A 17,452-nucleotide genomic window follows, 5' to 3' on the forward strand; every position below is an offset into this window, starting at 1 on the left:
ATAAATCAGAGAGATGTTGGACACACAGCTGCAGCTCACAGGAAGTAATGAACTCATTCTGCAGATTAAGCAGTTTGCTGTTCAGCTTTGTCTTCCTGTAGTTCTTTAAGGACTACAGAGTCCGATTCCTTTCACGTCACTGAAGGCAACTTTCATTCACTGTTTATGTGTTTGTTTACACTCCGCGTGCGGGCTTATATCATATTATTCATCTATGTATGTGCTGCTTTTGTCTCGAGGAGACACACACACACACACACACACACACACACACACACACACACACACACACACACACACACACACACACACACACAGTCCTATTGTCACCGTGTTTGCATCCAGACGTGGGTCTGTGTGTGTGCGTCTCCTCGAGACAAAAGTAGCACATACATATGAATAATATGATATAAGGCCGCACGCGGAGTGTAAACAAATACTTAAGATGTAAACAGTGAATGCAAGTTGCCTTGTGTGTGTGTGTGTGTGTGTGTGTGTGTGTGTGTGTGTGTGTGTGTGTGTGTGTGTGTGTGTGTGTGTGAGAGAGAGAAGCGTGCCGTGGGTGGGGTTTGGCTGAGAGGGGGGTTAAAGTCAGGGACAACGGAGGCACGCGCTGCCCTATTAGAATAACAATGGAGGGCGAGGTGGGTCGCGAGCGCCAAAATAAGACCCCTCACACACACACACACACACACACGCGCGCACACACCTGCCTTACCTGTCTTTACCTGTTATGTAAAAGTGTGTCACAGTAGCAGAACTACAGATTATTCCACACGTTCTTCTTCCTGGCGACTACATTACCCACAATCAGTGGGGGGAGAAGTATTCAGATGCTTTACTGCAGTACAAAGTACTAATACAACACTGTGGCTTACTGCAGTACAACTCTGTATGTTGGAGTAAAAACCACAATACTTACTTCTGAGATGTCGAAGCTTAAAGTAGCAGAACATGGAAATACTCAAAGTGAAGTACAAGGAGCTCCAAATTGTACTTCATTAAGTACAGTAAGATTTATTGGCGTTCAGTCGTGACAATAACTTTATTAGTATGTTCAAAAGGGAACAGAGACAGTTGTTTCTTCTTCACAACTTTATTGACAGAAATGTCAGAAACTGCTCAAAATAATGAATAAATAAAAAGACAGTTTGAACATGAGCTTCATGTTAATGACGTCAGAGCAGTTACACCCTGAAGGTGGTGTGTGTGGGGGTCATTATCATACAGCTGGGAAACACACACACACACACACACACACACACACACACACACACACACACACACACACACACACACACACACTTATAAATGTATCTGACGTCTCCAGATTGTAATCCTCTGCCTCTGTTTCTTTGAAGAGCGATAATTGTCCGCGTGCGTGTGTGTGTGTGTGTGTGTGTGTGTGTGTGTGTGTGTGTGTGTGTGTGTGTGTGTGTGTGTATGAAGTGACGGTATAGGCGTGCCTCCACCCTTCCTCCCTCCCGGGACGGCACGCGACAGGAGGAGCTGAGAAAAGAAAGTGTGTGTATGTGTGTGTGTGCGTGTGTATGTGTGTATTTATGTATGTATGTATGTATGTATGTATGTGTGTGTGTGTGTGTGTGTGAGTGTGTGTGTGTGTGTGTGTGTGTGTGTGTGTGTGTGTGTGTGTGTGTGTGTGTGTGTGTGTGTGTGAGAGTGTGTGTGTGTGTCTGTGTGTGTGTGTGTGTGTGTGTGTGTGTGTGTGTGTGTGTGTGTGTGTGTGTGTGTGTGTGTGTGTGTGTGTGTGTGTGTGTGTGTGTGTGTGTGTGTGTGTGTGTGTGTGTGTGTGTGTGTGTGTGTGTGTGTGTGTGCCTGTGTCTGTGTGTGTGTGTGTGTGTGTGTGTGTGTGTGTGTGTGTGTGTCTGTGTGTGTGTGTGTGTGTGTGTGTCTGTGTCTGTGTGTGTGTGTGTGTGTGTGTGTGTGTGTGTGTGTGTGTATGTGTCTGTGTGTGTGTGTGTGTGTGTGTGTGTGTGTGTGTGTGTGTGTGTGTGTGTGTGTGTGTGTGTGTGTGTGTGTGTGTGTGTGTGTGTGTGTGTGTGTGTGTGTGTGTGTGTGTGTGTGTGTGTGTGTGTGGGACAGGAGGCAGTAAACGGAGCGTTTGGCCGCTCAGGCTGCTGCTGTCGCCTGACAGTTTGTTCTATTGCCCCCGCTGTAATTGCCCCCTCGGTGGTGAAAGCGAATCAAAGCGGGAGCCCCCCTATTACAACCTCTTCACCCCCCCCACCTCCCCGGTCCCCCCCCTTCTTCCTTCCCTCCCTCCCTCCCCCCCAACATGCATGGCTGCGTATGAAGACTCCTTGGCACTCCACACTGCAAGAAATGCCCCACCTTCCACCTTTCTTTTTCTTTTTCTCTTTTACTTTACATAGCTCACATTTTAGGATGCAAAATCAGCCAGCAGAGACTTAAAACGTACACGAACTGGGTGCAGAAAAAAAACATTTGACATAATGTTGCAGAACTTACGTGCAACAGTAACATCACGTTGAAAATAAGCCCGAAAACTGCCTGTTAACTGGATGCTTCGGCCATTTAAATGTATTTCAACACGTAAACAACGGGCTGTAATTGTCAGATATAACCTTTATTAATAAATCAAGTCATTGTGAGGCAGAAACAGCCTTTCAGGAGCTCCAATCACTTTTTGGCAACTGCAAAAGTGCATGTCATGGGTTAGTTTTGCCCTTTTTTTTTTTTTTTAAAGCACCCGTGTGGGCTATTAGCCCACTCTGTCAGAAATAACCCTCGTGAATCAAATCAAGTCATTTTGACGCAAAGTGGAAACGAAAATCGCTTTTCTGTTGGCAAGTGGGGGGAATAAAAGGGCAGGATGTTGTTATGATCCAGGGCACGACACCTGTCGCGAACAGACGGCTATGCCAGGAAAGGTAACAACAGTAAAAAAATAAAAAAATAAAAAGAATAAAGTGCTGGCAAACAGTCGACAGTGATGGGAATCTGCTGCACCTGATTTTAAAATGTCAGTTGTTTTTTCAGCCTGCAGGCTGCTGCGTTTCCCTGTCGGGACTGATTGACGGAGAGAGTGGGAGGACTTGTTCTTCAGGTGGATATTTTTTACAGCGCCGTCCCTCCCTCCCCCCTCCCACACACACACACACACACACACCCCCACCCTCCACCCTCCACCCCCTCCTGTATATCGGTATAAAACCGAGGTGTAGCCACAGCTGCCACAGTCCAGAGTTCAGCAACCGAGCGGATTTTACCCTCTCTCTCTCTCTCTCTCTCTCTCTCTCTCCATCCAGCCCGCGGACACACAAACACTGACTGCTCCTCTGACTTTAAACCTGTGGTTGTTTGTTTTGTTTTTTTGCTGTTGTTGTATTTCTTCACGGAGCATTTTTGTGTAGGCATATTTCTTCATCTGACGCGCTCTGTTTTCCTTGTTGGGGATCGGGTTTTCCGTTTGGATTTTACGCACTTTTCTGTTTTCATCCCACCTTGTGGCTCTCCAGAGCTTTGTGCCCTGGACGCCCCGTGCCGACACGCCATGGCGCGTTTGTTTCTACCGTGTCTCCTGCTGCTTGTATCCGCGCAGACGGTGAGTAGCACTGACAGCAACACTCGCAGGAAATTAACATTCTTTGGTTTTTTTTTTTACTCCGGGGACGCAGGGGGAAGGTTTTGGTGTTTGGAGACGTGCGCTTTTTTACGCGCAGCGTGCAACAGCTCTTTTCACAGTTTAACTTCATTTCTGCAGGACTTGTATTCCATACATTTGAATTCCACACATGTGTGGATATCTAAGCCGGTAAATGATGCACTTTAGAGAGTCTGAAGTCACACATATCACCTATGTGTGCAGAAATAAAATGAGGACTTTGTTGCGGGAAGTTTCCCAGCGTTTGCAGCAGTGGAGGAACTGTGTGCGCACTTTCTTATCTTTTTATACCTAAATGTTATTTTCTCGCATCGTGCAACTGTTCCCTCTCAGTGTTTGACCATTCTCCCCGTCCACACCCCCTTCTCCCCCCCCCCCCCCACCACTTTAGGCCCTTTCCAAAGGGGTCTTCGAGCTGAAGATCAACTCCTTCACCAGCTCGCGCGGCGTCTGCAGCTCCCCGTCCCGGGACTGCCAGGTCTTCTTCCGCGTGTGCCTCAAGCACGCACAGGAGGTTATCAACCCGGAGCCGCCGTGCACGTACGGCACCGCGCTCACAGAGGTCTTCGGCGCCGACTCCATCTCCATCTCCGGGAGCGCGCCCGTCAGGGTGCCCTTTCAATTCAAGTGGCCGGTAAGTGACGACAATCACAAGTTTTTCTCTTCCCAAAAGTAGGGACGTTTCAGTCCTCCTGATGCTGTTTCACATGTTTCAATTTACAAACCGACAGTTTGCATTCAGAGCCTTATCGACTCTTCGACCTTGTGGATTTATTCCACTTCCTAGACGTGAGATTAAGTTAGAAGAGGGACACTAATCCATACAAACACAATAATTGTCTCTCCTACAGGACTCAACATATGCACGTGCAAACATTGATTCCCTGGTTATTAATGCATCCTGTCTAAACCATTTCAGGAGACTTTCTCTCTGATCATTGAAGCCTGGAACGCGGAGTCTTCCGGACTCGAGTCTACAGGTAAGTCTTTTTGTTTTTAATGCACATAGGCCTACATATTTCCTTGTTTTCTTCAAAGTTGAATATTATTTTCTCTTGTGTGTTTTTGATAGGCTGTGCGTCCTCTACGAGACATTGTATGTACTTATGTTTGTGAGTTCTTCAGTATAAAAATATAAAGAATGCACCTGCAGTGCTGCTGTTTCACCGCCAGGCGGCGACAGCGGCGCTGTCCCCCCCCCTCACTGCACTCCCAGTCTAGAAAAGAGAGGGTTAATGTGTGTGTGTGTGAGTGTGTGTGTGTGTGAGAGTGTGTGTGTGTGTGTGTGTGTGTGTGTGTGTGTGTGAGTGTGAGAAGAGCACTTTCTGGATTAAAGTACCATATAGATGTCACACAAGATGTCAGGTCACTGAGAACTCATTACAGACTAGGGCCGCACAATTAATCACAGTTTTATCGAAATATGGACTATAGTGTAATATCCAAATCGCTGGGGGGCGCAATATGTGTTAAAGGCAAATATATGTGTCAAACCGTTCTGAATGAAGTGTTGTGGTGCTGCAGAGACGTCCCGGCCTACACATCCTATCCTACAGACTACAGGAAAACATCTGTAGTCTGTAGGATAGATCTAGACTACAGAAAAACATGTTTTTCTGTAGTCTGTAGGATAGATCTGTAGTCTATCCTACAGACTACAGATGTTTTCTGTAGTCTGTAGGATAGATCTGTAGTCTGTAGGATAGATCTGTAGTCTGTAGGATAGACTGCAGATCTATCTTACAGACTAATTTGGTACAGGTCCTCGCAAAAATCAACATTATAGTCAATTCAATTTTTTAAATATTTTTCAATGATAATGAGAAAATGATCATTCCCTCCAATATCGTGAATCATATTGCAATGGCAATATCGTGCCGCCCTATTACAGACACATACAAACACGACACGTTTTCAGGATGTTACCAAACCTCAGCTGTCCGAAGCACACATACAATAACATTATCTCCCCCCCCCCCTCCCTCTGTTCGTGCAGAGAACCAGAACAACCTGATCAGCCGCCTGGCGATGCGTCGCAGGCTGGCGGTCGGCGAGGAATGGTCCCAGGACGTGCACTTTGGCGACCAGAGCGAGCTGCGCTACTCCTACCACGTGGTGTGCAACGAGCACTACCACGGCGCCGACTGCTCCGCCTTCTGCCGCCCGCGCAACGACACCTTCGGCCACTACGTCTGCGACGAGGAGGGCAAACGCCGATGCCTGGAGGGCTGGGCGGGCGAGTACTGCTCGGACCGTAAGTGTTCACACTTTCACACTCTTGAATAAGTCCACGTTTTCAGCGCTTTCGTTCACTACCACCAGTACGTACACCACTTTCTGTGTTTAAAAAAAGCAGAAATCATGAATTATTTTGTTTAAAAGTTAAGATCAGAGGAACGACGGTCAAAGTTTAGTCCGAATAATGCTATGAAATGGAATAAAAACACAAGTACTGAACTGCTCCTTCCTTGTACTTGCGGCAGAGTGGTTTATGGAACCATCTGTGTTATTTTTGGGCTTTTTCGTTGAAAGAAACCCAAAATGTTCTGATCAGTTTGACCCAAGGACGTCAATGTCCCCACAGTAGTTTCACCTTGATTATCTGGGATTTCGGTGCTTTTTCCATATCTGGAATCTCATTTCTTAAACACTCTAGCATGACATAAGAAGAATGAACTGTTCAAGTAAACAGAAGGGTCCTTTAAGGCGTTATCACTTGAAGCCACTGTAATGTATTTTATCTGCATGCATGTTTTGTAGAGCTCAGCGTGGAGTTTGTAGAGACTTAGCCATGTTTTGTGGTGTTTATATTACTAGTCTGTGATGCCATTTAGTGGGACGTTGTATAGTTTGCACTGTGTACACTTTTGATAAGAGCTTCTAAATAAAAGCAGAGACAGACAGACAGCGTAGCACCAACATCTGCTTTAAAACGTTTTATTTAGATTATTATTTGTTTTTATCAGTAGTGTTCCCCCTCCTCCTCTCCACTCCCTCCGTTTTTTTATTTTAACGTTTTTTCAGATTAGTAAGGAGGAGTTGGGGGAGGAGTATCCTAAAGAATAGGACCCTTGGTGCTTCATTTTTTTCTCCTGAAATTGTTAAGTCAAGCAGTTGTCAACGCCGTCGCTGGCCCTGGTGGCTGTGGAGGACAACAGCAAAAAAAGATCTTAGAGCTTCTGTTGTTTCCAGTGTGTGTGTGTGTGTGTGTGTGTGTGTGTGTGTGTGTCTTGGCCCTGCAGTCTGCTCCTTTTGTTTTTAGCTCAACAGTCGGCCCCCGGGCCGCCCGTTTTAACAGGGACACGCGCTAGAGCTTAATGTGGCTGCCTTGCATGAAAAGAGACGGCATGTGTTGCTTTTGTTATGCGGGCCAGCTGCTTCGTTCAGTACTTAACAAGCACTTGTAGGGGTGTGTGTGTGTGTGTGTGTGTGTGTGAGGCAGGAAGGGGGGGTTGGTTGTGTTTTGTGAGTCAAACGAAGAACATGAGACACACGCGCATGCACTCATAGTAATATTCTCTCCTTCTTCTTCCTCCCCCTTTTCTCCCTTTCCCTCTCTTAACCTCTCTCCCTCCCTTTCTCTTCTCTTCCTCCCCATCAGCCATCTGTGCTGCGGGGTGCAGCGAGGAGCACGGCTTCTGCGAGTCTCCCGGCGAGTGTGTGTGCCGGCAGGGCTGGCAGGGCGAGCGCTGCGACGAGTGCGCCCGACACCCCAACTGCGTCCACGGGACGTGCCAGCAGCCCTGGCAGTGCAACTGCCGGGAGGGATGGGGCGGCCTGTTCTGTAACCAAGGTGTGTTCCTTGTGCCGGGTCAACCCTAAAAAAGAACACACGCATGCTTTTGTCAGGACATTTCATTACTGTATTAATTGATTAAGGGCAGTTATATTTGACACAAATGAAGGACTGTAACTGCAGAATAAACAAAGTAAACGTAATCTCGCAGTAGTGAGCGAAGAGATAGAAAACGTCCGGTAGAGGAACATCTTGTAAAAGGTACAGTGGCACCTGTGCTGTTCAAGATTGTTTGCAGAATAAAAAGAAATATATATAAAGAGATTTGAGTGCGTAGTTTTCTGTGCTGGTTCAACACAAACATCACATCACCTGTCTGCTACTTAGCAGCTTTTTATTTGCCAATTTGACACTAACTTACCTTCTTATTTGACTCTCTGTGAGGCTAAGTGAGGTTTTAACAGAGTGCTCAACCCACAAAAACAAATCTTAGACCAGAAAAACTTTCACTTGATATTATATTTCATTCGTGTTTTACAAATCCTGAAACTCTCTTTGCAAATATCTTGTCTTCATATCTTGACACCAAATACTGTGGACACTATTATAGTAGCCTATATATTCTAGTTTTCTCATCATATACTCAAAATATTGTTACAAAGGTTATGGTAAAAGGGTGTCAGACAACCCAACCTCTTTGTTCATCGTTCTGTAGAGGACAAGACAACGTTATGCAAGAAAATGACTTCATTTGTCTGCATAACTTCATAGGAATTAATGCCGTGCCCGTTTAAAATGTACCTGTTTTTGGAACGGGTCGACTGCTTGGCCTCCGGTATTGTTGTTTGCAGCTTTCTCGAGAACCCGCCATGTTAAAGTTGCGTCTGCGTCATTCACTAACAGCTAACTAATTGGGGAGTTCCTTTCTGAAAGTTACATCGCTGACGCGTGAATGGTTTGAGTTTTCTACGATGTAACATCTCCGGTTTTTGGAGGTTTTTCTTTCTTCATCTGCTGTAACCAGAAGGCCGTTTGTCGGTGTAACAGAGTGCGTACACAATGCACTGCTAATAAATACGTCCCGTAGATCTCAAAAGCTCGCACTCGACACTGCACTTTCTCGGGTTCTGTACAAAACAGCCGCCAGGTATGAAGTCGATCGGACGAACGGTTGTCGAGAAAATCGAAGGACAGACGGACAGACTTTATTAGCTAGATTAAAATCTTAATGAAACCGTAACCTAACCTCGCTGTTACTGACTCTCCTCCTGTTTCCAAACTCCAGACCTCAACTACTGCACCAACCACAAGCCGTGCCAGAACGATGCTTCGTGCACCAACACCGGCCAGGGCAGCTACACCTGCATCTGCCGTCCCGGGTTCACCGGCATAAACTGCGAGACCGAGACCAACGAGTGTGACAGCAACCCTTGCAAGAACGGCGGCAGCTGCAAAGTAAGTCAGCCAAACAGATCTGATGGAGCTGGCCCAAACAGGTTGCCTAAAAATGGCATTGGCATTCATTCAAGTTTTTGTCATTTAGCAAATAGCTTCATTTTTATTCCAAAATCCAGTGTAACTTCAATATTAGGAAGCTAAGTAAACACACAGTACAAGAGAGAAATGTTCACCCCATCCTCACCTTTGTTCTCTACTGCCGTCTTTTCCTCCAGGATTTTGAGAACGATTATTTGTGCGAGTGCCCTCAGGGTTTCTACGGGAAGAACTGCGAGATCAGCGCCATGACGTGCGCCGACGGGCCGTGTTTTAACGGAGGAACCTGCGTCGAGAACGCCGCTGGCGGGTACACCTGCCGCTGCCCAGCAGGGTACACAGGCTCCAACTGCGAGAAGAGGATCGACAAATGCAGCAGCAACCCCTGCGCTAATGGTACGAACCACCTGTAGCCACGTCACGCAAATAATCACCCTGCAAATGACTCTACAGATTACAGACTTATTTTGCAGCCTTTGTAGGTGGATTCAACAGTTTAACCCCTGCTGCCAGGATCGCTGGCTTCAGAGAGTCTTACAAAATGAAATATGGGCAGCTGTTCATCATAAACTCAGTGTGTTGGTTGCGATGAAAACTCAAAGTTTGTGACTTTTTTAAATCACTTTTGAATGAACGTAATACAAAAGTGCGAGCAAGTGAGGCCAGAATCAACCTGTTTGCCTCTTTGGTTGGTGAAACTGATCCTGTGCTTACTGAATTAATCTAAAGCTGCAACTTGGTTTAAAAAATTAAAAGCATACCCAGATCTTTTTCGGGACCTGTGAGTACCTGCCAGCTTAAAAATAGATTGGTACAGATGGTTGATAGCTTTCTAGAAGTTCAGACTTGCAGGCGGCCATCATTCAACCTCTTCCTGTAACTTCTCTGTTCCCAGTGAAGCAGCTCCAGATATTGATGCATCTCAAGAATCTTGGCATTTTGCCTTTGTTAGCTTTGTCACCCACCGTTGTTCTCAGGAAGTTCTGTCCAAAGACAAGAGAATTAGATCATTGTTATCACATTTTTCTGTATCTGTAGCTACAAATAGCAGACCTATGTACCACAAAGTGAGATTAGTGGTTTGGTTAGCGAAGGATGTTGAGCCCAAAGTGAGTTTTTTAAACTCAGTGATTGAAAGTGTTACCTTTGGGTTTTGTAATTTTGACATTATAAAAGAGAAGTGGCCCAAGAGTTGAGCCCTGTGGAACGCCGTAGTTACCACAGGCTGATCTATCTGCAAGATACAAGCGAAACTGTCTCAGCACAAATATAAAAGCATAGGAATTACCTTTGTTTAAAGGCCACTCTAACACAATAACAAGGACTTGGAGCTGAGCCACGTTAAAGTCAATGACCTTTGTGTCAGTGTGAAACTCAGAGTGTGTTCTCCATAACAGTGTGACCTCCACCAATGATTTATGGTCTCAAACTCCACGGTTTTCAAAGTAAAATCTGTTGTTGCCCAAAATCATTATTGCATTTAGGTGATGCCGTTGCATGTGCGTTAGCAGGTTGAATGTGTACTGTGTATTCTGCATGCACCGAACCGGGCCCCCCTACCGTGACAGCACAAATGCACAAACCGTTACAGTCCTATTCCCTGAGGAGTCCCTGAGTAGTAGGTTTGCAGTGTGCAACTCATCTGCAAACATTTTTTGCACATCAAAAATATACAAACATTTAAAATGGAATCATTTCAAACAGAAATACATTAATTTGTAAGCAAGTTTTGGAGCATCCTATAAGCCAACACAAACATTTACAGTGAGCATACTTTTGGCCAGATTGGCAGAAAGGAAAGGAAAAGATACAAGTAACTCAGTCTGGGTTTATGTTTCAGCTGACGTAGAATGATCAGCATTTATTAAAATGACTTTGATACATGTTTCATAAGTCCACCAGTGAATGTATGCAGAGATCATTGGGTTTAAAGTCTCCCATCAGATATCTGTTTGTGTTTGTGCCAGAGGGCAAATAAACTCCCGGGTTGTCACGTAGGAGCCTCTGAACATGTCTTATCTTCTGTCTGACAACACAAACGTGTTCGTCCTCATTGCCTCATTGCCTCATTGCCGTTGTAAACAACTAGCAGCAGCTCTGGAGACTCTCAGACCTCTCAGTCTGTCTTTCTTTACCTGGTTTCACTTGTCTTGGGCAGGAATCCAGTGCTGGGGGCGGTTCACAGCCTGATAAAGCTGTCAGCGCCGAGCTGATAGATGGCTCATTTCTCGCTAGAAATGCCTGCTCCTCTCATGTGCCAACAGAGTTTTACAAGATCACTTAACCAATTGCACCTTGCTGTGGCAAATGTATGTGTAACTTCTTTGGACTGGCGTTTTAGCATGTCTAACTTATGTACTACAAAAGACATTCTTTTTACATCACTGCTGAACATTTTCTAAAGCGTACCATCCGCTTCCAGGAAGCCATTACTTTGACTTTTAATCACCTGGCAAAGACTTGAAACTTACTGCAGAGCGACAATCCATCATGGTCAACACTGTGCTGAGTTGTATTTCAGAGTGACAGTTGAATGTAAGTCACCAGCTCATATTATCCATTTAAAATCTCACATGATGGCTTGTTGTTGTGGGTTTACTTACCTGACAATTACATGAATCGGATTTCAGAAGGATTATCTAGTTTTGAAAATAAATCCAGCATGATGTTTAAAGTGAGGGATTAGGTATCAGCACGTTTCAAGTCTCTGCAAGTTGATTTCACAGCATTGTGAAATCAACTTGCATTCAAATGCTGCCTGGAAGAAAGAGAAACCGGTTTGGAAAATGTCTAACAGTATACTGTGGTATCTACCAGTATTCACTGGTAGAAAACCTTTAGGAATGTGGATGTTTTTACAACTTTTTGATGAAAATAATTTGGGAAATTTGGTTCCTCAGAACAGATATTATTATTAGATCTTTTGAACTCACAGGATGTCAAAAAACAAATAGAGATTTAGTAAAGAAAGAAGGATGCAGAGAGATTCTCAGACTTTGTTACGTCACCTGTTCTCATGTCAGACGGACGAGAGCAGACAGATAATCGGGATCAGCACGGCTCCACTGACCGAACTGGCATCGCAAAATAAGACTTTATCACTGAATATTACATTTTACATACATTTATCGTGTGTGAGGGTCCCAGCTCAGCCTTCAGTCCTCCCTCAGGTCCTCATTAGCGTGTAGAAACCACCGCCTGCTTATCTGCAATCATTCCTGCCTCTCAGTGAGCGTGAGAGGGAGAAAAAAACACACAGCTAAGTGGTTGGTTGTACCACTGCTCTGTTTGCAGTGTTGCAACACATCAGCTGCACAGAACAACCAAATATGGTGCTGATTCAAAAGAGTTTGTTTTTAAAGTGTTGAGCCTGCAGTTTGAGCCTCAGGGTCCCGTTTAAACATTGCCTAAAGTTCACTCTCTGCAGGAAGAGTCCTCAGGTGCAATCAGCTTATCTGTCCTTTCCTTTTTTAAGTAAACGTTACACAGATAGTATCTTAACCAAATAGACAGAACATTAAATGAAGAGTCAGTGAGTGAATTGAGTTTTTGGTAGGCCGGATATCTAATTCCTCCTAATTCGCAATGCTCTTGAGTGTTTTACGGTAAGCTCCACTGACGGTGGAAAACATCTCCTCAGGATGTTTGTAATCACTTACACATTTCTCTCCTTATGAGCATTATCTGTTGTGAGGAAATGTTCTAATAAACATGTTTATTCCGTCTTTAACCCCCTCTCGTCTCTCACCGCCCTCGCTTCTGTCCAGATAGTCTTTTGTTATGAACTCGTCTTGTCTTTGGAAAGTGTAGAGGAGTAATACGTTATAAAGTTTGTGAGTTATTTCATGCTTTTGCAATCAACAATCACTTGTATATCCTAAAGAAAAGTAACTAGTTTTAACTTTGCTAAACTCTTACCTCCATTAGTATTAAGGTAAAAAAATGTGTGTGTTTTTTAAAAAGCATTTTTTTTGGGTCGAGTGAATCAAATCCTGGTCTCTATTGACGTTAGCTCGAGTATTAAAAAGATGTTGATTTGTGCAGGATGTCCTGTGCTGCGCTAGGGACAGTAGTCTGCTGTTTTCTAACCACCATTCAAAATGTTGCTAATGTAAAACCCGAAAAGAGCGAGTTGGGTCAACCATGCAGTTGAAATGCTGCATTTGTGTCATGTGATTGGACGTTTTGCTCAACATCTGTCCCTCTCATCCATTCCTCTAGTTTTGTGTTATTAACCAAAACGTTTCTCTGACTTTCTCTCTGCAGGCGCTCAGTGTTTGGACCTCGGTAAGCACTTCACGTGCCGCTGTCGGGCCGGCTTTACCGGCTCTCGCTGCGAGACCAACATTGACGACTGCTCCGGCAACCCCTGCCACAATGCCGGCACCTGCGTCGACGGCATCAATGACTTCACCTGCACGTGCACACTCGGCTTCAGCGGCAAGGACTGCTCTGTGCGCACCAGCCCTTGCGACCATTTCCCCTGCGACAACGGCGGAACATGTTACACCCACTTCACCGGCCCCGTGTGCCAGTGTCCGCTGGACTTCATGGGCGCACGCTGCGAGTACAGTGTTACCAGGTCCACTACAAAACCGCCCGTGAATGGCGACAGCCCTCCTGCGCTGATTGCAGCTGTTGTCCTTGGTCTGATTACGCTGACTCTGCTGGTCTTCGCTGCCATCCACATTCTGCGTCAGCTCCGACGGGGCAGGGAGCTAAGGGCCATTACCATGTCGGTCAAGAACGATCTGGAGACGGTTAACAACCGCAACGCAGTGATCGGTGGGGGCGGACCCTATAGCGGGAGCTTACCCGGAGCGCCACTGTGCAGCCTGCGAGAGAAGGAGGCCTTCCTCATCATGGGAGGACAACTCAAAGTGTCCAACAAGGATGCAGCACTGGTGGAGAACGGCGGAGACAACATGGCCATTTTTAAAAACAAGATGGCAGACTGTAACCTGGCGAAAGACGAGCAGCGGCTGGCCAAGAACAAGTTTGACCTGTAAGGACTTGATGATGGTTTGATGGTTTTCTCTGTGTGTATGTGTGTGTGTCTGTGTGTGTGTGTGTGTGTGTGTGTGTGTGTGTGTGTGCTTTCATGTTTAACACATTTTTCTTTTTTCCTTCTTTGAAAGCATGTTTCTTCTGTGAAAGCCAAGTCCATGCATGTTTGTCGTCTGTTTTTTGAGCAGTGTTTGCACACCTTCACAAAGTATTTCTGTCGAAAATCATTGTTTGGCACGGTACCAACCCTTTCTCTCTCTTTCTCTCTTTAACAGTAAGAAGTGTGACTCATCCATAATCATCCCTCCGCTAAGCTTTGCAAAGGACAGTCTGTATCACATGGAGCAGTGTGTGTTTGCTACTGAGGTAAGGAAACGTCTACCAACACAACCACGCACACACAACAGTGCCTTTAGTTTAGTTATTTTTGGTTCTTAAGAGTCTAATCGCACCTCTGGTTTTTTTCATATGACTGAGTGAAGCCGTTTATCCAAAGTTTCATTTTGAATTAAATGTATAAAAGCGTAGACCATTGATTACAGCTTTCCAGTACGGGGTGCACTGCAAACAGCTGTACCAAATCCGTTTGTTGTGCAGCTGACAAAGTCAATTATTAAGCTCACAGTTATTACACCGGTCTGATAATAGTTCACAAATGTTCAGGAATACATATCTCAAACTGAAACTGAGAGAACATAGACCTAGGTTTTTTCTCAACATAAAATGTTTGTCTAAATGCTGATTTGAAAGCTCAGTCCCATGAGTAAGAAAAACGATTTACAGCTTTCCAAAAATAAGTGTAAAACAAGCTGGGAATATTCTGAATGGATGTATAATGACCTAACTGCTGTAGTAAACATAGGGGAACCTTTCCCTTTGTTATATCTTATAGCTAAGTATGAATTATAGCAAGCAATGTACAACACAAAAGTGTATTTCTACATACAATACTCTCCTGTTTGGCATCATCATGAATGCCCAAATATATCCAAGCGTGAACTAACTGGCAGTGTTGCCAGATTAGTTTAACAGTTTTCCGCCCAATTCCAACAATAACAAAGTATCCAGCTTTAGAAACAGTCATTTAGTTACATTATTTAAAAAATAACTGCGTTAGAGTATTAGCTACTATGACATGTAACTGTAAAAATAAAAAATCTTATTCCAGATTCATCATTCTGTTTATTAAACGTTTTCGACCCAGAAAAAGTCATCCCATACGCCGATGATTAACCGCTGTTTCTCTGTCTCGTTCCCAGGTATAACGTCCGGTTTCATCAGACTGCCAGCGGAGGAAGTTTTTCGCTGATGGCCTGAACATGTTTTCTGTCCAGAGGATCTATTCTGCACACATTATTTTATATTTAATATTTATTACTGCTGCTCAACTGAAAGAAACAAAAAGAAAGGACTTGTTTTTAACTTCTTTTCTGCTTCGATATTGACAATGTTTGGATGACAATGATTCTGAAAAAGAGAGAACAGCGGAGGAGAGTGAAGAGGAAAAGAGTGAATGTCCGGCGTCATTTGCACTATTTATCTTTTTATATATATATATATATATATATATATATATATATATATATATATATATATATATATATATAAATATATATATACTTTAAAATCTTAATATAATATTTCTGTCTGTATATCTTTTTTTCTTTGGAACAAAACGTGAAACAAGAGGACGTAACCAATTTGGATCTATCCACCAATCCGGAAAGACCGGTGCCTTAGCTATGCTCCCTAATCACAGTGGCTACCGTTTCCTCTACAATCTCACAACATGATGTCAATCAAAATGGTCAGAGGACCTGCTCACAGGAATGGGAGTAGGAACGTTTTATTTTAGGTCAAACAACCTGAACTTTTTACTGTCTAAAAGCTGAACTAGACAGTTTGTGACAGTTTTCTTTGAAAGTGTAGCGTCACATTGTGGCCTGTTGGAAAAAGAATAACAATCACATCCAATCCTATGAACTGTAAAGTGCCTCTTCTTCAGAAAAACTGCAACGGGACCTAAATCCAAGACTTGGGATTTGAGGACGAATGAGTGGAAGTTTTATTTGTATTGCATATTCAAATCCTGTCTTTACGAGCCCATTCAAAATCCACTGGAGCCTTTTTTTCTACTGGTCATGCATCATACGTACTGTTCCAGTCCATCCCCAGGTGAATCAGGGAGCGTTAGTACCTCTATCAACATCCAGCTGTTTGCTACACTTTTAACCTCATGAACAAATAATCTACCTTTTGACAGTTTGAGGTATAAAAGACAAGCGAAAGTGTGTCAACAGGCTGGATAAAATGTCCAGCCGAGTTGGCTTCATCTTACAAATCAAATACATTTTTTCCCCGTTTGTCTTCCTGGGATTCTACGTGCTTTCCAGGTTTTTTCTATGAAACTTCCTGCCTTTTTCTCGTTTTTCCTGCCTTCATCAACCACTGCTGTCGCAGCAAATAAACGGGAGCTAAATAAAGACACCAGCTGTCGTTCTGCAGACATAAAATTAAATAATTTCTATGTCTGCAACATTCCCAAGACTCAACCTGAAGCGTTCAGTCTAATAAAGTCACAGCTCTGGGTTTTTAAATTAGAAAATAAGAAACTTTTATAAGTGTAGGACTCCAAAGAGAGACTTCTTTTTTTAAAACTAATCCATTTGATACCAAAAATCTATGTTGTTTCTGTGTAGTCTTGTCTTTGTACTATCTTCATTAATTTAAGAAAACGATGCAATGTGTACATATCCTCCAGAAGATAGTTTCCCCTATTTAATTTTTGCCTTTTTGTACGTAATTGTGTATTTATGAAAGAGAATTGTATATATGTCTACGTTATTGTGCCTAATGTCTCGGTCAGAATCAAGAAATATATTTTTTCATAAATAAATTACAAAAATAACATTTCTTCACTTTCGTCCTTCATGTTGAGTGTCTCTCGTAGCACCAATTATCTTTGAACACGCCACATATAAACAATGAAATATCCTGATATAAGAAAGTAATGAATGAATGAGGGGAAGTGTAACACTGTGCTTTGAGTTTCTTTATCAGGACACGAGGAAATCCATATATATATATATATATATATATATATATATATATATATAGACCATATATATATAGACCATATATATATAGACCATATATAGACCAGGGCAAATCACACCCTGGGCGCTGTTCATTTATATTTCTGTAGAGATCAGTTATTTCACTGTTACTTCTGTCTTTGTCATGTCAAACGTCTCCAATCAGAACAGCTGGGTTAAGCTGCCTATACGTGATAAACGGCAAAACCACTTTGCGCCGGCCGTTCCATTGATTTCCTTCGGAGGGGCAGTGGCACCCAACTACGCGCTGCTCTACCCCTGGCGTCACGGGGGTAAGCTTCTCCTCACAACGCGTACCTCCTATGGCGCCATTTTGATGCTAACAAGCCATCACCTCCCGTTAGCATCCCGTTGACTCCCATTCATTCTGACGTCACTTTGACAGAGAATACCTTTACATCTGAAGCGTTTAAAGACTCTATTTGTCCGTTGTTTATTTCTAAAGAAACACGA

General features: G+C 43.8%; 1 protein-coding gene across 1 annotated transcript; it reads left to right on the top strand.

Annotated features, from left to right (window-relative positions):
* Positions 1-3,205: 3,205 nt before the first annotated feature.
* On the top strand, positions 3,206-16,796 carry dlc (deltaC). The gene is made up of 10 exons (XM_078247104.1): positions 3,206-3,586; positions 4,038-4,280; positions 4,566-4,626; positions 5,643-5,900; positions 7,248-7,439; positions 8,668-8,837; positions 9,056-9,272; positions 13,143-13,881; positions 14,159-14,249; positions 15,143-16,796. Exons 1-10 carry the CDS (start codon positions 3,536-3,538, stop codon positions 15,146-15,148), a joined length of 2,028 nt encoding a protein of 675 aa, XP_078103230.1. The 5' UTR covers positions 3,206-3,535; the 3' UTR covers positions 15,149-16,796.
* The last annotated feature ends 656 nt before the right edge of the window (positions 16,797-17,452 follow it).

This window comes from Sander vitreus, chromosome 3 (assembly GCF_031162955.1).
Source record: "Sander vitreus isolate 19-12246 chromosome 3, sanVit1, whole genome shotgun sequence".
Classification (NCBI taxonomy): Eukaryota; Metazoa; Chordata; class Actinopteri; order Perciformes; family Percidae; genus Sander; species Sander vitreus.